At 45.5% G+C, this 25,873-nt stretch overlaps 2 protein-coding genes across 2 annotated transcripts; both read right to left on the bottom strand.

The window, feature by feature from the left end:
• Positions 1 to 3,081: 3,081 nt before the first annotated feature.
• LOC130485587 (olfactory receptor 52K1-like) lies at positions 3,082 to 4,053 on the bottom strand. Its single transcript, XM_056858803.1, has one exon. It carries the CDS (start codon positions 4,051 to 4,053, stop codon positions 3,082 to 3,084), a length of 972 nt encoding a protein of 323 aa, XP_056714781.1.
• A 6,844-nt stretch (positions 4,054 to 10,897) lies between these two features.
• On the bottom strand, positions 10,898 to 11,857 carry LOC130485586 (olfactory receptor 52K1-like). The gene has a single exon (XM_056858801.1). It carries the CDS (start codon positions 11,855 to 11,857, stop codon positions 10,898 to 10,900), a length of 960 nt encoding a protein of 319 aa, XP_056714779.1.
• Between the last annotated feature and the right edge of the window lie 14,016 nt (positions 11,858 to 25,873).

The following is a 25,873-nucleotide window of genomic DNA, read 5'->3' as shown; positions in this document are numbered from 1 at the left end:
TCTGTTAATGTGTGTAATCCAAAGCTAATCTGTATGGCTATTGTTGAATGTTGTCTTTGTCTGGAGGTTTTTCAGGGCAGGAAGCCAAGCCTTATTCATTCTTAAACTCTCCTCTTTTCTGTTAAAGTTGTGCTGATGTTTATGAATTTCAATGGCTTCTCTGTGCAATCTGACAAAATAGTTGGTAGAATTGTCCAGTCTTTCAGTGTCTTGGAATAAGACCCTGTGTCCTGTTTGTGTCAGTCCATGTTCAGCCACTGCTGATTTCTCAGGTTGGGCAAGTCTGCAGTATCTTTCATGTTCTTTTATCCTTGTTTGTATGCTGCGTTTTGTGGTCCCGATGTAAACTTCTCCACAGCTGCAGGCATGGAAATGATTGCAGGAACACATCAGTTACTGGAACCAGGTGAGAAGAACGCCCACCACACACCTGCAACAAGGTGGCTAACCTGAGATGCGTCAGGAATTCTGCCAGCGGTGAAATAGTTGGATGCTTTGCGCGTTGGCTCTGTTCTGCCACAGGGTCCACGCTGCAGATGTTCCAGTACACATGTGACCGCAGTGAGGTTCAGGAATTCACATTTTGAGCATTCATCCTTCCAGGCTTCGAGAACTGCTCCTGAAATTATTCTGGTCTGGCTTTTGAAAGATGATTGGGGACGTGGAACTCTTCCTAGAGTATTTATTCCCCCCAGCCCCCCCCCCCCGAGAGCTGCAGTCATTACAGCTGAGCCAAGGCCCCAAGGACCGTGGCTCAGTGGCAGAGCATCTGCTTGGCATGCAGAAGGTCCCAGGTTCAATTCCCGGCATCTCCAGTTAAAGGGACTGGGCAAGTAGGTGATGTGAAAGACCTCTGTGCCTGAGACCCTGGAGTAGCCACTGCCGGTTTGAGGAGACAATACTGACTCTGATGGACCGAGGGTCTGATTCAGTAGAAGGCAGCTTCATGTGTTCATGCGACCTAAGTGCTGAGTCACAGATGCCAGGCTGACTCCAGGCCCTGTGAGGGTACCAGGCCCTGCACTTAGGAATATGCCATACTCAATATATAAGAGTTGGCATCTATGATTAAAGTTACACCAAGCACATATATGTTAAAGGCCTGAGTATAAGAGGCCCAGCTTTGCTAGTTAGAAGCTAATTAGAAAATCCATAGAAGGCCCCAGTGTGCTTTCATGAGCTGGCTCCCCACACATAGGGGCCAGCTAGGAAAACTCAGTTAGTTCTGGCAGCTGGCAGAGTCCAAGATAAGAAGAATTGCAGAAACTTAGGATCAAACACAGAAGCACCTGACACTGGTGGGTCTTCCCTGCTCATTAGAGAGCATTAGATCACCACTTTCTCTGCAACGCCTTCAATTCTGTTATAGGTTATGCTAATGTGGGGGGTCCCAAGTATTGGGCAGTTGGGTCTTACGTGTGTATTACGCCTCTGTAACCACCCATTATCGAAGTCTATATTCATGCTTGCAACCCTTTGATGTGCGTGTGAATTGTCCTGCGCTTCAGGCAATTTTCACCAGGAGTTTTGTGTATTTGCCAATAAAACAAACTGCTTGAATCTTCAACCTCCTACTGTTTTATTGTGATTGAATATTGATACAATAAGACAGGCTTATCAGTACCAGACAGAGTTTTTTCATTCATTACGATAAGTTTATTTTTGTTTGTTTTTGGCACGTTCTAAACAGTACAACACAGTAGTAAGGGAATACTGCACCCCCTCCCATTGCTAGTTTAATATAACCCATGTCTTATGGTTGACGTACATTTGTGAACAAATATTTTAAAGACAAGATTCAAAATGCAGGTTCTGAAGTGAAGATTCCCACAAGCATAAGAACATAAGAAAAGCCCTGCTGGCTCAGACCCAAGCCCATCAAGTCCAGCAGTCTGTTCACACAGTGGCCAACCGGGTGCCTCCAGGAAGCCCACAAGCAAGACGACTGCAGCAGCATTATCCCGCCTGTGTTCCACCGCACCTAATATAATAGGCATGCTCCTCTGGTACTAGAGAGAAGTTCTATGTAAGTTCTATGTAGCAAGTTCTATGTAGAACATAATGGACTCCTTGCCAACCCAAATTCCCACCCCACACAAATTTGCCTTCCTTGTGGAGGTAGTGGTTCTCAGAAGAACAGACAACTCTGTCTCCTGGGAACATCCAGGGTTTAAAAGAGGTTTCTGAAATGCCAAAATGCCGAACAACCATTATTTGAATGATAGCCACAGTCTTGTATGGGGCTGATTCCCTTCGGTGGGAGTTCTGGCCTCAGCAGCACTCCAGGGCCTGCCAGGAGGAGTTATAGAACCATCTTCCTGGTAGGAGGAGGTCAGTGTTTCTGTCCTGCCACCATCTCTGGTCAAGCCAATTTTCAAGTTTCTTTAGCAGTTCGCAGGCAAAGCCAAAACTTGTATCCCACAATGCTACGGCAGAAATGTGCATGTTAATTGCGCCAACCAGTCCACCCAAGGTTGCCGGCTCCAGGTTGGGAAGTACCTGGAGATATTGGGGGTGGCCCTCAGTTGGCAAGACCTGAGCAAGGCTGTTGATGACAGGATGTTTTGGAGGACATTGATTCATAGGGTCGCCAGGAGTCGGAAGCGACTTGACGGCACTTAACGGACACACGTTGGAGGTGGAGCTTAGGAAAGGTGCTTTCCTTATAATGACTCCAAATTGTATTTCTAGAATAAGAATAAGAATTGGTTTTTATATGCCAACTTTCTCTACCACTTAAAGAAGACTCAAACTGTCTTACAATCCCCTTCCCTTCCCCTCCCCACAACAGACACCCTGTGAAGTAGGTGGGGCTGAGAGAGCTCTAAGAGAGCTGTGACTAGCCCAAGGTCACCCAGCTGGCTTCATGCGTAGGAGTGGGAAAACCAACCCAGTTCACCAGATTAGCCTCCGCCGCTCATGTGGAGGAATGGGGAATCGAACCCGGTTCTCCAGATGAGAGTCCACTGCTCCAAACCACTGCTCTTAACCACTACACCATGAATTAGCGAGCTCACAGTTGTGTCAAGTGGGCTTCCTTTGGCTATTCCACCATACCTAAAGAGAATTAAAACGTTTCATTCACAGATGTTGCCTAAGGGGAGGCCATTTTTTCTTGAAGAGTTTGTAGAGTTTGTCCCTGATTTCTTTGGTTCTTACGCCATAGATAATGGGGTTGACAGCCCAGGGGAACAGCAGGTAGATGGCGCTAAGCAGATTGTGGACATCTTCCGAGGCAGACTTGGCTACACGGAAGACGATGGAAGAAGAGAGACGGGAGGAATAGCCGATGAAGATGATGATCAGGTGTGTGCCACAGGTGTGGAAGGCTTTGTGCCGGACATTGCCAGACGAGATCTTCAAAGCCGTGTGGATAATTTTGCTGTAGGAAGCTAGAAGGAAACTAAGATCCACTATCATGTCAACGCATCTCATAGCCATCCCTACTTTCTTATTGATTGAGATGTCACTGCAGGACAACCTCATGAGAGCCATGTGTTCACAGGCAAAATGGCTGATGACGTTGGAGCGGCAGAACCTCACCCGCGAAGCCAAGATCACCACAGGGCCAACTATGGAGAGGCTCCGAACCAAGGAAGCAAAAGTTAGAAAGATCAGAAGTCTGTTGCTCATGATGTCTGTGTAGCGAAGTGGGTGGCAGATGGCGACATACCTGTCCAGCGCCATCATGAGAAGAATGCTGCAATCTAGGACAGTCGTAAAATAGAGGAAGAACATTTGCACAAGGCAGCCGGTCAAGGAGATGCGGCTGGCGTGGAACACAAAACTCAGTAGCATTTTGGGAAGGATGGTTGAAGTCCCACAGATGTTGACTGCAAAGAGTAGAGCAATGAGAAGGTACATTGGGGAGTGGAGGCTGGCTTCTACCTTCACGGTGTAGATCAGGACAGAGTTTGCTGTGACAATAATAACAAATAAGCAGAAGAAGGGAATGGCAAGGAGGTATCTGGATTCCTGGATGCCCGGAAATGGAAGCAGGAGAAATTCGGTGTAAGAGGAGTTGGCAGTTCCATTCTGGCTCCGAAGTGCCATGGCCTGGGGTCTGTTTGAAGATTGTGTCCAACCTGAATGAGATTAAGGTCTGAAAAGGAGAGAATTTCTTATTTAATTGTGGCTGCTGGTGCACAATGAGCTGTTGCTAGTGGGGAGTGGTTTCAGTGAGGTTGACCTGAAGCCAGTTTCTTGCACAGTTCAGGACTTGTTGGTCATTAATAAAATAATCAATATCTGAGCACATTACACATTTCATTTGAAAACAGCTGGAAGGAAAGATTGCAACAGTGATCAGTCAGACCTGCTTAGTCACCTGGTATGATAAATCCAGATGTGTGGTAGTATGTAGCTGCAAAACAAAACAGGAGTCCAGTGGAAACTTGAGAACAAGCAAATATATCCCATCATCTGTGGTCATGAATCACAGCTTAAGACATGAGATGCAAAAAGGCCAAGAAGGCCAAGGAGATCTATAAGGCCAAGGATTTTCTATTAAAAGTTGCCAACAACAGAAGGTTTCAGAGGGCAGCCCATGTTGGTCAGCAGTAGAAGAGCTAGATTCGAGTCCAGGAGCACCTTAGAGGCCGACAAGATTTTTGGGGTATGAGCTTCCGAGAGTCAAAGCTCCCTTCATCACATACTTCATCAGATACAGCTCTGACTCTCGAAAGCTTGTTCTCCAAAATTTGTGTTGGTCTCTAAGGTGCTACTGGACTTGAATCTAGCTAAACAACAGAAAGTTGTATGTGTGTGTGTGTGTGTGTGTGGGGGGAGATACCATAAAGTTTGAATGGATCTTGTTTTAAACTAGCCCCTCTATATAACATTCCCCACAGTCAGGGCCAGCTTTCAGTTTGTAGACTTTTGTCTAAACTGATTGGCCTTTGATGTGCACTTTGCAAAAAGTAACACTTATACTTATTCAAGTAGATTTTGCTTACATTCAGCTTGCAGTCGAAAGAAGAGAGAGAAACCTAATATAAAGAGTACTTTCCCCTGTCACAAATAGCCAGGTAGTCAGGCATCAGGTGTATGGGAGTATGAGGCATTGCTTCTGCAGGAGAGATCTGTAGATACATGTGATTCCATGAAAATGTGGAGAATGGGAAGAGCAATGGGCACAGAGAGAGGAGGGATCCTAGGGCAGCTCCCAGGTTAAGACAAAGAGAGGGACATCCCATTCTAGAAGATAACACTTATACGCACTTAAAGTGATGTAGTGTGTCCCCCACCCCTGCCCAGTGTCCAGGCATGCTGAGTCGCTCCCTCCAACAACAAGAAGGAAAAGGGGAGAGGAGACTGGACAAACTAGCAAACCACAATTATTCTCAAAAAGGTGATAGAAATTATTATAATTGGTTCTTTAAATACCCCAAGTTGCTGTGCCTACAAAGATTTTGAGGAAATTGGGTGACGCTCTTCTTTTTTCATGTGTTGATCTCCTCCGTAAGGAGTGCTTTTCATTATTACTTAGGAAGCACCACCATGGGAACCAGGAGATGGCAGGTCCTAGAGGTACCACAAAGGCTGTTGGGGGGATTCAGTGTCCAGCTGGAAACTAGCAATGCATGCATTGATATTTCCTCAATTAAATGCCCCTCACTGCTCCTCACTGGCAGTCTTTAAGCAGAGGCTGGACAAACACTTGTCAGGGATGCTTTAGGCTAATCCTGCATTGAGCAGGGGGTTGGACTAGATGGCCTGTATGGCCCCTTCCGATTCTATGAAGACGCATTGCACCAAAGTGCTGAGGAAAGGGCTGTGGCTGAGCATCTGCTTGGCATGCAGAAGTTCCAGGTTCAAACCCTGGCATCTCAAGTGAAAAGTATCAAGTAGCAGGTGATGAGAAAAAAAGTTCAGCGGAGATACTGAAGAGCTGCTGCCAGTCTGGTTACACAGTGTGGACCTGGATGGACCTAGGGTTGGACTCGGTATAAGGCAGCTTCATCTGTTCTTATGATGCATTTAGGTACTGGAGATAGTTTTGAGGAAAGAGTTCCTGAACCCTTATAGGATCCCACTGCAAAGGGTAATACTGGAAAAAGTTTACAGATGAGCTCTTCAAATAAACAGTATGCAAAATCTAAATCTGCAGGATGACGGGCCAAGAGAGAATTTCAAGAGCTAGAACAAGGAAGAGACAATTCTTCAATAAATCTGCCAGAAATAGGAAAACAGCCCAAGAGGTAGTGAAAGGGACCTCCCTTCCCAAGATAGGTCTGAAGGACTCAACATCTTCCGGAACAAGGTCAATTGTATGTATCAGCAACTTCGGAGCATTCTCCTGAACCGTTGACAATGCAATCCTAAGGACTGACTGCACTCTAAGGCCATTAGTTTCTTTTTCTTTTTTAAAAAGAATTTTATTATTTTCCATAAAATCATATAGAAGCTTTTCAACAAATACTCAAAAATAACTACATAAACATTCGTATCAAAATATAGCTGTTGAAAATACATCATTATTAAAAGATTAAATAAGTGAAAACTTCCCCTTCATCCTCCTCCATCTTTCTATTTGCTTGTTTGGTCTTTTGCATTTAAAATTCTAATCCTAATGTTCTTTTATATTATGTCTAACATTAACTTTCTTATTGCATACTAATTTCTTCATTTCAACCAAAGAAAATAAAAGGAAAAACATAATATATCATTTACAAACCTTGGTTATTAAATATTATGTGTAATAATATATATATATTTAAAAATAAACTATTTGGTATAAAGATAGGGTTTGAGTATTACAATTTTTTACCTATATCTTATTGACCAGTGGATTAGAACAAAGAATAACCTTGCAGTTTCCCCCTATAAGTTTCAGTCTCACAGTAAGCCCTCCATGCCTCCCATTCGCCCATAAACTGAGCATTGTCTTTTTGGTTTACCAAAGCCGTAAGTTTTGCCATTTCCGCCATTTCTAACATCTTTTGTATCCACTCTAAGCCCATTAGTTTCAATGGGCTTAGACTGGAGTAACGCTACGTAGGATTGCATAGCCAAGTGCTCCAAGTAGTCTCAGACTTTCTCATTGCTCCCCTTTTGGTCTTCAGTAGACTTGGAAAGAAATTTAATTCAGCTCACCAAGATTCAGAGGAGCCAGAAGGAGCCTGGAGACGCAGAAGTTCCAGCAATGTCCTCTTGCAATCCACGCGTTTAAATCAGCTCAGAGAGAATCCTCTATAGAGGACCAGCTAAGACAACACCCTCTAGGGCATCACAAGCAACAATTACCCCAGATGGGTTCATTCAACTATCAGAGCAACTTTCCCTGCACAAAAAGTACTTTCTCTAGTCAAAGGAATTACTCACTGGGCATCTCCTCCATAACTGTTGGATTTTTGGTTGAGGATATAAAGTACAGGAATCATTCACATGACCCAAACTACTAGGATTGCCAGGTCTCTCACTGCCACCGGCAGGAGGTTTTTGGGGTGGAGCCTGAGGAGGGCAGGGTTTGGGGAGGGGAGGGTCTTCATTGCCATAGAGTCCCATTGCCAAAACAGCCATTTTCTCCCAGGGAACTGATCTCTGTCATCTGGAGATCAGTTGTAATAGCAGGAGATCTCCAGCTAGTGCCTGGAGGTTGGCAACTACAAACTACAGAAAGATTTGATGGAAGATATAATGTGTTAACTGTAGGTTGCCTGCAGTGTCAGCTTCCAGCCGGAGTTGTGAGCTCTTTGTTTAATTTTCTACAGCCAGGGTGGCCCATTCGCCTTTCTAAAACACGACGAGTTGGAGCTGAAGGCGTTTGGGCTTCCCCCTCCTGCCTGTTTTTTGCTAAGAGAAAGCAGAGAACTTTTTAAAACTAATTGGGAGGGTTTTGCACAGTCCAAACCTCCAAAATAAAACACACTTCCCGCAACATACAAAATACATTAAACTCCCAAATAACCCGTTCCCCAAATGCCTATAATCTACACCCCGATCAAAGGACTAGCAAATAAAATGGACTTCCTGTGCTTCCTAAACACTGTTAAAGACCCCCCCCCCCAACCTGTCAGGGAGCCTGTTCAAAGAATCATAGAATCAGAGTTGGAAGGTACCACCAGGGTCATCTAGTCCAACCCCCTGCACAATGCAGGAAATTCACAACTACCTCCCCCCTCCACACCCCTAGTGACCAGAAGATGCCCAAGATGCCCTCCCTCTCATCATCTGCCTAAGGTCACAGAATCAGCATTGCTGACAGATGGCCATCTAACCTCTTCTTAAAAACCTCTAGGGAAGGAGACCCCACCACCTCCTGAGGAAGCCTGTACCACTGAGGAACCGCTCTGTTAGAAATTTCTTCCTAATGTCTAGACAGAAACTCTTTTGATTTAATTTCAACTTGTTGGTTCTGGTCCGACCTTCTGGGGCAACAAAAAACAACTCGGCACCCTCCTCAAGATGACAGCCCTTCAAGTCCTTGAAGATGGTTATCATGTCCCCTCTCAGTCTTCTCCTCTCCAGGCTAAACATCCCCAGCTCCTTCAACCTTTCCTCATCGGACTTGGTCTCTGGATCCCTCCCCATCTTGGTTGCCCTCCTCTGGACACGTCCCAGCTTGTCTACATCCTTAGATTGCGGTGCCCAAAACTGAACACAGTACTCTAGGTGAGGTCTAACCAGAGCAGAGTAAACCTGTCCCATAGGTTGGGAGCTGCAAAAGAAAAGGAAAGGGCTGTGGTTGATGATAGATGGGCTACCTTAAGTGGGGAAAGAGCCAGTAAGCTGTGTTCCTTTTGGCTAGCCCCTGGCAATAGCTGGGCCACTGCATATTGAACTAAATAATTCTGTAGAAAAAACATGGTACAGTTAATAACAAAAACATCAAGAAATCAAATTAAGTTTTAATCTGAATGATAGACAATGTATCCAAGCAAGCTAACATAATTAGTAGTGGCATTACAGGAAAAAAATGAGAAATTTATCTAGAAACAAATAATTTTTTTTTTAGAATCCATCAGTGATGAAGCAGTTTGCTTGGAGTCAGCTCTAAGAATGCACGGAGAAAGTTGCTTCTGCTCTTAAATGCCAAGAAATGTTTTGGTCAAGATATTGAGCTGTGTGTGTTGTGCCATCAAGTCGCTTCCAACTTATGGTGTCCCTGTGAATTATTATTTTTCTTTTAAAATTTACTTCAATTAATTAAAAGAAAAGAAAACAACAGAAGTTAAAAACATCATCCAATTTCCTCGGGGTGGGGAGGAAGATAACAAGAAATATATGTATAGCGTAACAATGACATAACAGTGTTAAAAATATTAAATATTACAAACAGGGAGGAAATAACCATTAAGCAGTGGTAACCAGTGATAAAATAACAACCATTAAGCAGTAGTAATTATTATAATAAATTCAAACAAAGATATTGAAAAGTAATTTCCGGATATTAGAAATAAATTCACATATAATTGTCATCTACCCACTATTCAATTGATTGTTTTTCTCTTAAACACCTTTTGATATGAAGACATGAGATAGAAATCAGTTTCAGTTACATCCTCCTCTACTCCCAATTTTCTAAGAATAATGTAAGGAATATGCTTTCCATTTGCCTTGAAATTATTTGGTTGGTCTGTTATCCACATAATGTCTTAATTTTGCCATTGCTGTGTACTCTGCTCGTTTACTTTCCAAATCTTCCCGCCGTGGACAGTTTTCTGCTTTCCATTTTGTTGCAAATTTAACTCTGACCACCATTATCATGATCTAAATAATCCTTCCAAGACTTTTGGGATACTATTGGGCAAGATGCCCAGTAGCATACTCCTGGCATCCATAGCAAATTTGATTTTAAAATTTTTCTGGATTACACCATGTATTTCTTTCCAATACTTTTTTTGTCTTTTTGCAAATCCACCACATATGATAAAAGGTGCCATCCATCTCTTTCCATTTCCAACATTTCCTTTTATAATTCTTTTCCGTTTTCTCAATATCCTTTGGTGTAATGTACCATAAATAAAACATCTTGTATCAATTTTCTCTTAGGCCTTTTATTCAGGGCTGGTTCCTCACGGTCACCCCACCGACTGCTTTGGGACTTTGCTTTGATTATACTTGCATTTTCTGACCGTCAGAGGTTGCCTCACTCTCCCCACGCGTTTCCGCGCATTTTGCCCACTTTTTCGGGATGCTGGCTAAACACAAATCCAGAAAACACGGACAAAACTCGCGGAAATGCTGGGGGGGGGGGTAATAGCTTATAAATTATTCCCAATAAATGTTCTTTTTGCTGTGTTATCAAATTTTCAAATTCTGCCAGACCCCTAATTGCACCTTCTGCTGTGAGAATGTCCTTTTAAAAATCTTAAAACCAGCTGGACATATAATAACCATTGTACTTTTTTACCTTCATCCTTCATCTTTTGCCAATATTTTATTTCTCCTTGAGAATTTATAGTATTTCCAAATGTTATTAAATCATTATTCTTTCTCTCATTTTTATCATATTATGCTTCCATGGGGGACACTAATGGGGGTAAAGGGGGACTAAACCATCTTACAAAAATACCGCGTAAATTATATTTTAAAAGTGAGACGCATCAGATTTATGGCTTTGCCAAATGTTTTAGTTCCTGTTTGATTTAAATGTGTATCTCCTCCACAGTCTGGTAAGAGGCCTTCTGTATTGGTACTTTCTGGTAATTTGTTCCTTAATGATGGAGCAGGAATAGAAAAAATCTGGCTGATTTCTACATGTACCCCCCCTCCTACACAATAGTGATCACTGAAGGCATGTTTATGAACTATCCATTTTGTGCATTATTTATTATATATTTCTAAACAATGGTAGTTTAGTTGTTTTAATATTGTTTGCTGCTTCAGAAGCCCAAGAGCAAATAGTTTGACCGGTAAGTGGATTATATAAACAAACACATTTCTACACAGCTACTTAAAAGGGAGAAAGTTTTCTTCTAAAGAGTTTCAGGAGGTTATCCCTGATTTCTTTGGTTCTCACACCATAGATAACGGGGTAGACAGCCCAAGGGAAGAGCAGGTAGAGGGTGCTAATCAGATTGTGGACATCTGCTGAGGCAGACTTGGCTATACGGAAGACGATGGAAGAGGAGAGGCGGGAGGTGTAACAAATGAAGATGACGATCAGGTGAGTGCCACAGGTATGGAAAGCTTTGTGCCGGACGTTGCCAGATGAGATCTTCAGAGCTGTCTGGATAATTTTGCAATAGGAAGCTAGAAGAAAGCTAAGGTTGATGATATTGTAAATGCATCTCAGGACCATCCCCACCATCTTGTTGACTGAGATGTCACTGCAGGACAACCTCATGAGAGCCATGTGCTCACAGGCAAAATGGCGGATGACGTTGGAACGGCAGAACCGCACCCGTGAAGCCAAGATCACCACAGGGCCAACAACAAAGAGAGTGCAAACGAAAGATGCCAGGGATAGCAAAACCAGGAGTCTGGTGGTCATGATGTCCATGTAGCGCAGAGGGTGGCAAATGGCAACATACCTGTCCAGCGCCATCATGAGAAGAATATTGCAGTCTAGAGCAGTGGAAAGATAGAGGAAGAACATTTGCACAAGGCAGCCGGTCAAGGAGATGTGGCTGGCATGGAACACAACACTCTGCAGCATTTTGGGAAGGACGGTTGAAGTCCCACAGATGTTGACCGCAAAGAGTAGAGCGATGAGCAGGTACATTGGGGAGTGGAGGTTGGCTTCTACCTTCACGGTGTAGATCAGGACAGAGTTCGCCATGACAATTATAACGAATAAGCAGAAGAAAGGAATGGCAAGGAGGTATCTGGATCCCTGGATGCCTGGAAATGGAAGCAGGAGAAATTCTGTGTAGGAGGTGTTGCCAGTTTCATTTGAGCTCCCAGCTGTCATTCCCTGGTGCTCTTTGGATGATTGTGTCCAACACAGATGCAATTTCTCTCGTAAAGTCTAGAGGAATTCCTTACTTGCCTGTCAGTGCTATCAACAAGAGCAAGTTAATAGACTAAAAACATAAAAACACACAAAAATTAGGTAAGCACTTCAGAAGCAGGAAAAGAGCCCGAGCACACATTCCTGCCCAGTATAGATGGGGTGGACTCAGTCTCCCAGAACATCATGCATCAAAGATGTGAGGGTGCTTGCATGATTGATCTATCTGTCACGTCCTCCTTTCAGTTCACCTGATCTCAGAATGTAATCAATGCTACTGCAGATCTCATATCTCCCCCTGGACCTGCATTTCCTTAGTAAAAGTCTCTCCCTCTGTAGAGATTTCAGTGTGTTCATTCTGTGCTCATTTTATGCTATTATCTGCACTGTGGATGGTCAGGGACATAAAGAGCAGCTCAACAATTGGGCCAGCTGCTCAGGAACATTTCAGGATCTTTTGCCTCTCCTGAAAGGAATTGGCAGGAAGAAGAAGAAGAGTTGGTTTTTATATGCCGGCTTTCTCTACCACTTAAAGAAGAATCAAGCCGGCTTACAATCACCTTTCCTTCCCCTCCCCACAACAGACACCCTGTGAGGCAGGTGGAGCTGAGAGAGCTCTAAGAGAGCTGTGACTAGCCCAAGGTCACCCAGCTGGCTTCATGTGGAGGAACGGGGAAACAAATCTGGTTCACCAGATTAGCCTCTGCCACTCATGTAGTGGGGAATCAAACCTGTTCCTCCAGATCAGAGTCCACCTCTCCAAACCACTGCTCTTAACCACTACACCACGCTGGCTCTCTGGGTGAGATAGGAATATTATTGCAATGTTTTAGATTTAGGGCTAAACTGTCAGGGAGCAGCGGATTCGATAAGGGTGGGAGAACTGCTGGAAGGAAACAGGCCAAATAACATCTTACTAGCACTCTGTTACCATCATCAGCCACGAAAACTGGTGATGGATCTTTTACATGGGTTCACATGAACACACATGAAGCTGCCTGATACTGAACCAGACCATTGGTTCATCTAAGTCAGCATTGTCTACTCAGACCAGCAGCGGTTCTCCAGGGTCTCAGGCAGGGGTCTTTCCCATCACCTACTTGCCTAGTCCCTTTAACTGAAGATGCTGGGGAGTGAACTTGGGACCCTCTGCATGCCAAGCAGATGTTCTACCACTGAGCCACAGCCCCTCCCCAATCTTCAATTGAGGCTACCTATGAGGCTATCATACTTTGGTCACATAATGAGAAGACAAGAGTCACTGGAAAAGTTGAAGGCAGCAGGAAAAGAGGAAGACCCAACAAGAGATGGATTGACCCTATAAAGGAAGCCACCCACGGCCCTCCGCTTGCCCTGCAAGACCTGAGCAAGGCCGTTAAGGATGGGAGGCTTGGGAGGTCATTAATTCATCGGGTCACCATAAGTCGAAAGTGGCTTGATGGCCCTTAACACACACATATGAGAAACTGGCCATTCATCCATTTGATACTGGGTCGCAGTGCCGACATTTCACATGGAGTCTAGTCTCAGATACTGCCACAGAACAGACATTCTGCATAAGACTGAATTTTAGCGTGGGTGTGTTTTAACCATTGCTGGTTCTACCGTTGCTGCTGCTGCAGAACATCTCATAAATGCATTCTCATCACTCACACAAACAATTGTTCCGAATCGGCACCCTCATTGCCTTCATTTGGGTTTATAGCAGTTGGGAAAAGAAATAACAGCATTGCTCACCAAGATTCAGAAGACCCTGAAGGACCAGCATCATTCCTGAATGTCTGTCTGCACGCAGAGAAATGGCTGCTCCTTGTGAGCAAAATACTGCAAGGGAAGACCCAGTGAGGATGGAGTAATCTTATCGGAAGAGTTTTGCTCACCGTGATAGTGGAGAGGCAGGGGAGCCAGGGAGAGAGGTCTGTCCAGCAAAGTCCAGTTGCAATCTGAATGTTGAAACAGACTGGTACTTATTGGTGTTAAACAAGTTAATGTTCTCGGTGGAGCACCCAGCCCGACTGGGATCCTCTTGCGGGCTGTCAATGCCAAAGGCAGCTGTGGCAATTAGTCACCGGGGTGGCAGTGGCTCTTTTCCCCCTTGGGACTGTGGCATGACACCACAGCATAGATGCCCTCACAGAAAGCCCCTTGACCAGCTGCCGAAAGGGCAATCCCTACTGGCTAGCTCAAGATCAAGATCATTCATACTGTACTATTCCCCATCTCTACATATGGGTATGAATGTCTGTCAATAAAGAAAGCGGACAGGAAGAAAGTTGATTCCTTTCAAATGTGGTGTTGGAGAAATGTTTTATGGATACCATGGACCGCCAAAAAGACAAATCAGTGAGTTCTAGATCAAACCAAGCCTGAACTCTCCCTAGAAGCTAAAATGACTAACGGAGGCTATCGTATTTTGGTCACATTCTGAGAAGACAAGCGTCACTGGAAAAGACAATCATGCTAGGAAAAGTGGAAGGCAGCAGGAAAAGAGGAAAACCCAACAGAAGATGGAGTGACTCAATCAAGGAAGCCACGGCCCTCTGTTTGCAAAACCTGAGCCAGGCTGTTAAAGATAGGACGTTTTGAGGACATTGATTCACATGGTTGCCATGAGTCAGAAGCAACTTGATGGCACTTAGCACACTTACATGCACTGTAATGACTTTCACTCGCTGCTAGGGCCAGTATTCCCAGCTTCCCTTCTACACTGCTGCTCTAAGGCTCTGCCTAGTGCCTACCTCTCCTACTGTGCAGCAACTGGCAACCACAGCAATGGCTTGCCACACTTACGTACTCCTGGGGAAATGGTGATTTAGCAACTGACTGCCTCCCTCCCCTGGTACTGGATTTGAATAATGTGTTCAAACATGGAGGTCTATGCAATACAGAGAACAACTACCAGCACTAAAAATAATAAATAATTTATTATAAGCAAAATGTCCACATACATACTCTCTACGCAATGGACTTGAGCAAATAATACAAGTGAAAAGTGTAAACATGCAATTCCTCTGCCCCATGCTCTGAACGTGCCCTAGCTGATCTTATTCTAAGGCAGGCTTTTTGACTTTGAAGTTATAGAGCTCTAAAAGCTTCTCATTACCTGGGAAACTTTGTCTAGATGGCCCTTTGCCTGCTCCCCGTGACCATCAAGACAGAGCTCAGTTATGAGAGCCCCTTCCTCTAGATGTAATCAGCTGAGATGGACCTGTAAAAGGGGCCCCCTCTACCTCTGTGCCAAGGGATTTTACTCTCTCTATATTCACCCCCATGTGGGTCAAAGAACCCTTTCCTGACACCTCCAGGAAGATACATTCTAGCCCCTGGTACCCTCAAGTCTCTTCTGTCTCTTCTAAGTATCTGATTCTCAGATAAGGTGTGACCTTGACCATTTCATTGGCTCTGGCCAGGAAGGCCATCAGCATTTCCAAAGCTTTGATGGTCGGAGCTTGATGCGGTTTAAAAGAAACTGACTTCCCTCTTCTTGCCCATCTTCAGCTTGGAAACAGGAAAAAAAACTTTTAAAACTCAACGTGGAGCTGTTATCAAGCCCAAACCTCCAAATAAAATGCTTTTCTCCACTGTCACCTGTATCAGCTTGGTGTTGGCTGGATCGTCTTGGGGGAGACAGAATGTCTTGATCCCTTCCAATCCATACGTAGGCCTGGCTTTGAAGTGGAAATAGTCTTGATCACCCTAACTGAAAATCTTTCCAGGATTGGCAGAGTCGAGTTCATCCCTGTTGACTCTCCTGAACCTCTCAGCAACCAGGAGTACCTGTTTGGAAAGGCTGTCTGTCTTGGGAGTGGGGGCCCCACTGTCAATCATTGTTAGCAATGGTTCCACTGTTAACTTGGGTGACCAATTCCCAAAGGTGGTGTGGGGAACCTGCTCCTCTGCCCCATGGCATTTCCACTATGGGGTCCTGCAGGGTTCCATCCTGTCAGCCATGCTGTTTAACATGAAACTACCGGGAGAGATAATCAGGGGACTTGGAGGAAGAGGCCACCAGTATGCAGATGATACCCAGGGCTATTTCTCCTTGACAGCTGAGTCAGGTTGGTCTGTGGTACTACCCCAAACCATATAATTCCATGACGAGAGATGCCAAAAGGTGCAGGTAGGGTTGCCAGCTCCAGGTTGGGAAATACCTGGAGATTCTGGGGTGGAATCGGAGGAGGGCGGGGTTTGGAGAGGGGAGGGACTTCAATGGGATATAATCCCATAGAGTCCACCTAGCAGCTGGCCTACGTGTGTCATGTGATTCTGCGTGTGGTCATCTGACTTACAAGAACTGGTATAACTAGAAGCAAGCACGGGATGGACACCTTTCTGCACACGAGGCTTCCCACCAGTTCCTTACTTCAAGCTACTCTTCACTATTTCCTACACTGTTGACATTTTGACACACGTAAAACATTGTTTTCCAGCACAACAAAAGAGCTCAGAGTTTATTTTCACCTGCTTGACCTCAGAACTTGACAAAGTTAGAAGTCTCTAAACTTGCTGCCATTTCCCTTCTCCGCTGGGCTCCCTCCCTGCCTCGGGGTGCCGCGAGGACCCGGGAGGGCCATTAGAGTTAACGAGCTGGTCAGTAATTAGGACGCAGCTGGCTCAATTAGGCGGCAGGTGCAACAGTGGCCATTTCCCCTCCCCAGGCGGGCGCTGATTTTCCTCTGAGCCGAGTCCGCCAGCAGCCTCTGCCCCTCCGGACCTGAAGTTGCTGCCGGACATCTAGAGAGAAGAAACTTTCCTTTCTTTCCCGAGGGCAACCTGGCACAGTCTCATCTCTTTGAAGTTTGCATAGGACTGAGCTTACCTGCCCTAATGGCTACACTAGAGTCAGGCCTCTTTCTCCTCTGGCTTAAACTCATGGTTCATGGTACCATTTGATTCTCAGGGCTCCATTATTTGGAATGATCTTTTGAACATGGAAATTTGGCTCTGCATTTTCTGGGGATAAATCCAAAGCTAGGTCCCAGATCTCTGCTAGGCTCTGCTGAAAGATTTCTTTCTTTAGCAATGATGCAGGCAGCTGTCCCAGTGTACTTTTCCACTGCTGGCATGTATGCCTCGGACCTGTTGGAAAAGGTATCTGCTGAGAGCCAAATGTTTCAAAGGACATGAGGAAATCTGTGAAAAGCAAAGGGTCAGTTCACACATACAGGTCCCACAGAGAATTGGGTGTATGCCTGGATCTCCCGCGCACCCCTCTCCGTTTGCCCCCCAACCTTGTGCTCCCAGATCCACTCAGCTTAATTTTTCTGATAGTAGATTTCCCCTGCCATCTGACCTATCAACTGCCACGTAGCACTCTGTGAGGCTCATACAAGGCCAAGCTGTTTATGAAAATGCCAAATTAAAAAAGAAATAAAATTTAAAAAGCCCAACAGGGGTGATAGAGAGATGAAACGTGCCCTACTCCAGCTGCCCCCTAGAAGAAAAAGGCTCATGGCAGCAGAGGAATCATGTGTAGGGTTGCCAACAACTTAGATTTAAAAATGTCCTGCCTCTTTTATAGAGGCTTACTGTGTGAAAATGGGCAGGTGAAGCTTTTCATGGCATGAAGGTAAACATCACCTGGTAAATGTCATCTCATTAAACCTCTGTTAAAGGGACAGGGCATTTCCCCCTCCAAATTGTTGGGAACCCTATTTTGGAGCAGAGAGTTCCAACGCCTGGGACCCACAGCTTAGAAAACCCTGTTCCTCATGTGCATGGGTCGTCCCTTGGCCAATGAGTAGGGTTGCCAACCTCCAGGTTGTGGCTGGAGATCTCCCGCTATTACATCTGATTTCCAGGTGATAGAGATCAGTTCACCTGGAGAAAATGGCTGCTTTGGAAGGTGGACTCTATGGCATTATATCCCACTGAAGTGTCTCCCCTAGCCGAACCCCACCCTCCTCAGGCTCCACCCCCAAAATCTCCAGGTATTTCCCAACCCAGAGCTGGCAACCCTATTGCTGAAGCTCATGGATCAGGGCAAAGCCACTGATCCCAAGCACTGGCCAGGGTTATTCGGCCAGAGGTGGCCCTTGAGGTACCTTGGGCTGAAGCCAGGAGGGTTTTGGGGGTTGCCAGCTCTGGGCTTGGAAATACCTGGAGATATTGGGGGTGGAGCTAGGAAGGGCAGGGTTTGGGGAGGGGAGGGACTTCAATGAGGCTTTGGCTGGAATGGACGGCAAGATATAAATAAAAAAATAAAACTAAAACATATTCTGTAATTAAGGATTGCCAGAACTGTTGGATATTTCTATGTCTTCATTATGCACAGTGTACCATTTGGGGTATACCCCATTGAGGTCACCACTAGGGATAAACACCTGGAGCTCCACGACCCTGGTTGCTGGGGAGTACATTATGGGGGGGTTTTTCCCCCCCTCATAACCAACAAGAGCAAGAGAACTGGGGAGAGGGTATATTTTACAACGTTGCCTACCCCCAATGCCTTCATAAGTCACTATTCCATTTTTTTTGGCAATCATAATTATATTTATTGTAAGATGCCCTGCAGGCCCACATGCAGGTGGAACAGTGGCTTAGGACACCCAGTTGGAGTTTTTAAATGGTGATCTTTTGTGTGTTTTCATAATTGTTGTTTTACCTTTGATCTGAACCAGCATGGCTTTTCTTATGTTCTTATGTTCTTATTTATATTGTAAACCTCCTTGAATTCTGCTAGGAAGAAAGATGGCTAATAAATGCTTCAAATAAATAAATAACCAACCAACCAACCAACCAACCAACCAAACAAACAAACAAACAAATGGTTTGGCAGGAGCAGAAAATAGCCAACAGGGCCTCCAGAGGAAGGGCCATGAGAACAACCCTGACCTCTTAGAAGATCAGAAACATTCCATGCGAACTCGGGCTAGTCTTAGAAGTCTGCTATAATAATTTTTGCCCTGTCCATCTGATTGTATATCTGAATTTGGTGTTCAAAACTGCTCATTGTATGATGTTCGTCGTCTTTCCATTTATTAACCTGGTTTCTGCATATTTTAAAATAACTATTGTGTTTCAAAGCTCCACCAGGTGGCGCTGTGGTCTCACGGGTTGCTGCGTCCTTTCTGGTTCCAAATGCAAAACCGAATTGCTTAAAAACATGTTTTGCCTAGGAAATGGGATGCTGCCATATCATAGGAATGCCATCCTAAGCAGACTCACACCCTTCTACCCCATGGACTTACAAGTGTGTAACTCTGCTTAGATGATGCTAAAAATGTGCTAATAGTCAAGTTGCCAAATGAATTATTTTTGTTGTTTTTTCTTTTACAAAAGTGTTGATTTTAGAACACCTTTTATAACTCAAAGGCTTTCACGGTCAGAGTTCATTGGTTCTTGTAGGTTATCCGGGCTGTGTAACCAAAAAAAAAAAAAAAAGAAAATTCCAAGACCACGGTTACACAGCCTGGATAACCTACAAGAACCTTTTATAACTATTTTTTCCTTTGCTTTTGACTTTGTACTTTTAATTGGCATCTGCTGTATTAGCTTGGCCCTCCCCCCTCCATGTGTTTTCAAAGTCCTTCCACACACCCCCCCCACACAGTGTTGGGACAGTAAATATGTCCAGACTTATCATTAGGGTTGCCAACCTCCAGGTAGTAGCTGGAGACCTCCCGCTATTACATCCTCGGATACTGGAGAGAATGGGTATGCATCATGACTAGTATCCATTTTGACTAGAAGCTGTGGATAGCCCTCTCCTCCATGAATATGTCCACTCCCCTATTAAAGCCTTAAGAACATAAGAAAAGCCCTGCTGGATCAGACCCAGACCCCTCAAGTCCAGCAGTCTGTTCACACAGTGGCCAACCAGGTGCCTCCAGGAAGCCCCCAACGACTGCAGCAGCATTATCCTGCCTGTGTCCCACAGCACCTAATATATTTGGCATGCTCATCTGATACTGGTAAAGCAAGGTGTACCCCCCCTTCTTTTGGTCTAAACATCCAAATCTGAAGAAGTGTTCTGTGTGACCTGCAACCTTGCTTCTGCCTTTTGACAACTGCTGCCACGTCATTTGCTTTGTATTTCCTGCATTCACAGGAACAAGCTGTTCTGTTCACAAGGCACAGTAGATGCCGGTACCATCAGTATACACTGTGCACTTGATCTTTAAAATTCATGCATTGAGTAATTCTCATGTTATACTGAATGCATGTACAGCTGAATGTGTGGTTTAAACCCCATGCTCATCCAGGTACTGGTCCCTCGTTTCCTTTGCAAAGTGAACACGCATTAGCTCTTTATTACAAACTGGTGTACACACGTACATGCAGGTTATACAGGTGGTTGCTTTAACATGTGAACTGGGCTCTTGTCATTGGCACTCTCTCTCGAGAGCAGGTGGGGGGATATTACAGCCCTCTCTTAAGCACACTGACTTGTCAGCAAATTCAGTTGAAATGAACGCAAAGAAATTACAAATAAATGCAGTTAGGATAATGGCGTTTCATCTCATGGACCTGTTCCACTAACAACAACATCACCCCTTCATTGTGTATTTAGAAAAAATCTAACACGCCATAGAATCCTACACTTGATAATCACTTCAGACTTTCTGCAGCAATGCTGATTCTATGACCTCAGGCAGATGATGAGAGGGAGGGCATCTTGGCCATCTTCTGGGCATGGAGTAGGGGCCACTGGGAGTGTGTGTGGGGGAGGTAGTTGTGTAATTCCTGCATTGTGCAGGGGGTTGGACTAGATGACCCTGGTGGTCCCTTCCAACTCTATGATATCACTTTGTGACTGTGTGATTTGGAAAGGCTGTAAGCTTTACTTGTAAGAGTGCCTTTAACAGACTAAGAAGCTCTATATTTATTGAGAACTTGCTAGTACGAGGCCCCAAAGTCACAAAGATTTATATAATTTAGTCTGGTGTGCTGGTCTCTTTTAGACCACTGAAGAAGGCAAATACACCAAAACGTGTATGGTCTATATGTGATTGTTTATGGTTTGCGTATAATTGTATGTCTTTTTGTATATTATGCCTATAGTGTTATTTTAGTATATGTGTTTGGAAGGCTTCTTGCCAAGGCCATATAGGAGTTATTAGCATCATTTGGGTTTTAACTTGTATTAAACGTATATGTATTCAGAAAACTTTTTAATAGTTTAGCTTTTAATCATATTGTTGGCTTTGTCAGCTGTTTTTTGCTTGACCTTCTAGGTACTTAATTCTATTTATAGCGTTAAGTTTTGTACCCCCCACCCTCTTTTTTGGCCACTAACAACAGTGCCAGGGGAATGTGCCACCGTAAGAGTAACAGATCTGTGGGTCCCAATCCAAGCTGTCAGTCGTGGCACGGTCCCCACCCCCAAGGTGCTGTCAGCATCTTTCAGAGATGCTCTGCCATTCTCAGCCCCCCTCCCCCTTTCAGGGCCTGCCAGAGTCCCCCTGTATGATTTTTTACACAGGCATTGCAGCGTCACACTCTAATGCTGGAGGTTGCTGCTGCTGCTGCTGCTGCAGCCAAAGAGTTACACAAAAGTTGCTTTTGGACTCGAAGCCCAGAGGTCAAATTAGAAGTCCTAAAGGCGACCAGCTGGCTAATGAGAGAAACGCCAAGGGGCTTTGTTACTTGGCTACTGTTCTTCCCTCTCCAGTGGCTCCAGCCAGCCGGCACTAATGAGGTCCAGGCTATTAAGAGTTGCAAGTAAACAAAGAAAGAACCTGCCTGCCTTTGGGGCCGGGACAAACCCCGTGGCCACCGAGGCCTCCTGGTGCGTCCGCCCTCCCCGCTAACCGGCAGGTCCCTTGGACGCCGTCAGGCGGAAAACAAGGCAGTGAGAAATGAAGCTGGCTTTTCAGAACCAGTCTAAAAAAAGATTAAAATCACAGTAAAATAAATGGAAGAAGATGAGAGCTTCCTCAGTGTACGAAACGATGCACCCCACCCCCAATATTCAGATGTACCAAACGTGCATCTTGCCAGGGTCTTTGGTTTAGGGAAGGAGAAATTAGCTACGTATCCAACAGTGCCTAGTAGATGCCCCAAGGGGCATGGATGATTGCAGGTGCAATCCTGTGGCCACTTTCCTTCCTCCCTCTAAGCCAAGCAAAGGACATTCAGGAGCGAAGCCGTGTGCTTCCTTTCCAGCAGAGGCAGCTGGGGACCCTGACAGTCAGCCTTTCCTGCCACAGGGTACAGCTCTTTTCACAAGCAAGGGACGAGGGGTCTCTTCAGCTTGCTAGCTGATGAGATATCATGATACTGAGGAAGGCACCACTTAGGCCGATCTTATTATGACTCCTCCTGTGCCTTCCCTTCTCACAGACCCTTTACAATCCTTGGCCAAGTCTTGAGCACTTTCCTCATTGACGCAGACGGTGTCCCTTATACAGTAACTGCAGCAAGAGGCAAGCCCCCTGCCCCCAAGGAGCTTACACTGGACATTTGCTTTTCAAGGGAGGAGCGAGAGGGTGCGCAAGAATGAGAAACAGCAGAGAACATAAACGGGAGCCCTGCGACACGTCCCTGTTTTTATTCTGGCCGCAGCTTCCACGGGTGGGAGAGGCCGCTTTTGTCCACAGAAGTTTCCGCTAGAAAAAAATGAATTACATTTATTAATTTATTTAAAACATTTCTATCTCGCCTTTTCTCTTACATACATAAACATAAGAACATAAGAAAGGCCCTGCTGGATCAGACCCCGGGCCCTTCCAGTCCAGCCGTCTGTTCACACGGCGGCCAACCAGGGGCCTCTAGGAAGCCCACAAGCAAGACGGCAGCAGCAGCATCTGCCCAGCCTGTGTCCCACAGCGCCTGATATAACGGGCCCTGCTCCTCTTGGTTCAAGGCAGCTTACTATAATAGTTAAAACAGCCCCAGCTAAAATCAGCTAAAATGTTGTTAGTCTTTAAGGTTCCTGGTTGTTTGTGCTGCAAAAAGCTCACATCCCCCCACTCTGGAACAAGCGAGAGAAAGAGAAGCCCGAAAGAGGCCAGGGTACCAAAAGTCCAAAGCTAATGTGTCCATTGGTTCTTGTAGGTTATCCGGGCTGTGTAACCGTGGTCTTGGAATTTTCTTTCCTGACGTTTCGCCAGCAACTGTGGCAGGCATCTTCAGAGTAGTAACACTGAAGGACGTGTCTCTCAGTGTCAAGGGTGTGGGAAGAGTAATATATAGTCAGAAAGGGGTTGGGTTTGAGCTGAAATCATTGTCCTGCAAAAGTATTGTCCTGTAAGTATCAAGATAATGTGCTAATGAGGGTATGGTATGTTAATATGGAACCATTGTATCCTGAAGTGATCTGTTAATGTGTGTAATCCAAAACTAATCTGTATGGCTATTGTTGAATGTTGTCTTTGTCTGGAGGTTTTTCAGGGCAGGAAGCCAAGCCTTATTCATTCTTAAACTCTCCTCTTTTCTGTTAAAGTTGTGCTGATGTTTATGAATTTCAATGGCTTCTCTGTGCAATCTGACAAAATAGTTGGTAGAATTGTCCAGTCTTTCAGTGTCTTGGAATAAGACCCTGTGTCCTGTTTGGGTCAGTCCATGTTCAGCCACTGCTGATTTCTCAGGTTGGCCAAGTCTGCAGTATCTTTCATGTTCTTTTATCCTTGTTTGTATGCTGCGTTTTGTGGTCCCGATGTAAACTTCTCCACAGCTGCAAGGTATACGATATACTCCTGCAGAGGTGAGGGGGTCTCTTTTGTCTTTTGCTGATCGTAGCATTTGTTGTATTTTCTTGGTGGGTTTAAACACTGTTTGTAGGTTATGTTTTTTCAAAAGTTTCTCCATCCTATCAGTGACTCCTTTAATAAATGGCAAGAATACCTTTCCTATGGGAGACTGTTTTTCTTGAGTTTTCTGATTTTTGTTTGGTTCAATGGCCCTTCTGATTTCATTCTTGGAGTAGCCGTTTGCTAGCAGTGCGTGATTTAGATGGTTAGTTTCTTCCTTGAGAAACTGTGGTTCACAGATCCGTCTTGCACGGTCCATTAATGTTTTGATTATTCCTCTTTTCTGTCGGGGGTGGTGGTTGGAGTTTTTGTGTAAGTAGCGATCTGTGTGAGTTGGTTTCCGGTTGTCAGCCCTTGGCCCACAGAACCAGAAATCACCACAAAGTCATATAGAGTCCAAACAGATGGCTTTTACTGATCAAATAGGCATACAGTGCAAACGAATAAAATGACAGCTATGAGAGGCTCACTAGCTGGGAGATATTATAAGGCAGGAAAGGCGGGAGATTACACGCATGAATACAGTTTCCCAGGAGCTGAGTTCCCAGGCCTAGGTATGCGACCTTGGGGGGCAGACAATACAGCACAGAGACAGAGGCAATAACGAAACCGAGATAGCAGCCTGACATTCTGCTCCCCTCAAGGCCCCCTCCCAGTTCGCAAGGGGGCTGGCCTGTCCGGGTAAGCAATGTGAAAGGCGTCGACGAGGTCGGGGGCGGAGACATCCCGTGCGCGCACCCATTCGTCATAGGCAGGGGGGAAATGTTTCCAACGAACTAGATATTGCAGATTGCCATGGTGAATACGGGAGTCAAGGATCTTGGAGACTTCGAAGTGTTCTTCCCCCCCCACCATGATGGGTTGCGCAGGCGGTGGGTCCGGATGCCACCGTGGAGAAGCAACATGGGGTTTGAGGAGGCTTATGTGGAAAACAGGATGCACACGCCTCAAGGATTTGGGGAGAGCCAGTTCCACTGTGACAGGGTTTATGACCCGAGTAATGGGGAAAGGGCCAATGAATTTGGCGCTGAGCTTATGGCACGGTTGGGTGGAACGGAGATTTTTGGTGGAAAGGTAAACCAAAGCACCCACTTGCAGATCACCCCCGGGGGAGCGATGTTTGTCAGCTTGCGCTTTGTATTTACGTTTGGCCCGGTCGAGGTTGCTAACGAGCCAGGGCCAAGTGGTACGGAGGGCGTGTGCCCAGGAGGCAATGTCGGGGTTCCCCTCCCCCTCTACATCATCTGTAGGAGCGATGGGACTGAAATCTTGTCCATACACAGCAAAAAACGGGCTAAAACCTGTGGATTGATGCATGGCATTATTGTAGGCATATTCTGCTAAAGGTAACAGTTCCACCCAGTTATCCTGGTGGTAGTTAACATAACAACGCAAATAACATTCAAGTACAGCATTGACACGTTCAGTTTGACCATCAGTTTGAGGATGGTATGCACTAGACAATCCCTGTTCCACCCCCACCAACTTGAGGAAAGCTTTCCAAAACTTAGAAACGAAACCACTTCCGCGGTCACAAATTATTTTACGCGGAAACGAATGTAAACGAAAGATATGCGTCACAAAGAGGCGGGCCAGTTTCTGAGCAGAGGGGATCCCTGCGCATGGAATCAAATGTATTTGCTTAGAAAACAAATCAGTAACAACCCACAACACAGTTTTACCCCCACTGAGAGGGAGATCAGTCATGAAGTCCATAGCAATCACTTCCCAAGGTCTGCTGGGCGTTTCAAGAGGTTGTAGCAGTCCCGGGGGTTTGCCCTGCGATCGTTTCGCAGCGGCACAAACGGGACAGCTGCGGATGAAGGAGTCAATGTCGGAACGCATTCCCCCCCACCAGAACTGTCTGCGCAATAAGTGAAGGGTCTTCAGAAACCCAAAGTGCCCAGCTGTTTTGGCTCCATGAGCTAAATGTAAAACGTCCTTCCGGAGAGCTTTGGGTACATACAATTTTGAGTCTTTGTACCAGGACCCCCCTTGTTCCAAAACACCAGGAGGTAGGGTATGAGCGGAACGTTCTAAAAGGCACTGGTCCCGAAGGACAGTTAAAAAGGATTCGGAGATGGGGATTTTGGAGGGAGCCCCCCCATCGGTCATGGAGATCTGAGAAACAGTTATAGGGCTAGTGCTTACGTGCGGCGGCGCGCAGACTGCAGGCGGCTGAGCGGTCGGAGGGGTAGGAGGGGCGGGAACTCCGGTCTGTTGCGGTGGCGGCTGGGCAGCCGGTTGGGCTGGCGGAGCTTGCGAGTTAGGGAAGGTGTGCTGA

The sequence above is a fragment of the Euleptes europaea genome, chromosome 12 (genome assembly GCF_029931775.1).
Source record: "Euleptes europaea isolate rEulEur1 chromosome 12, rEulEur1.hap1, whole genome shotgun sequence".
NCBI lineage: Eukaryota > Metazoa > Chordata > Lepidosauria > Squamata > Sphaerodactylidae > Euleptes > Euleptes europaea.
Note: the sequence above shows the minus strand (reverse complement) of the source record. Positions and strands in the feature narration are given on the sequence as shown.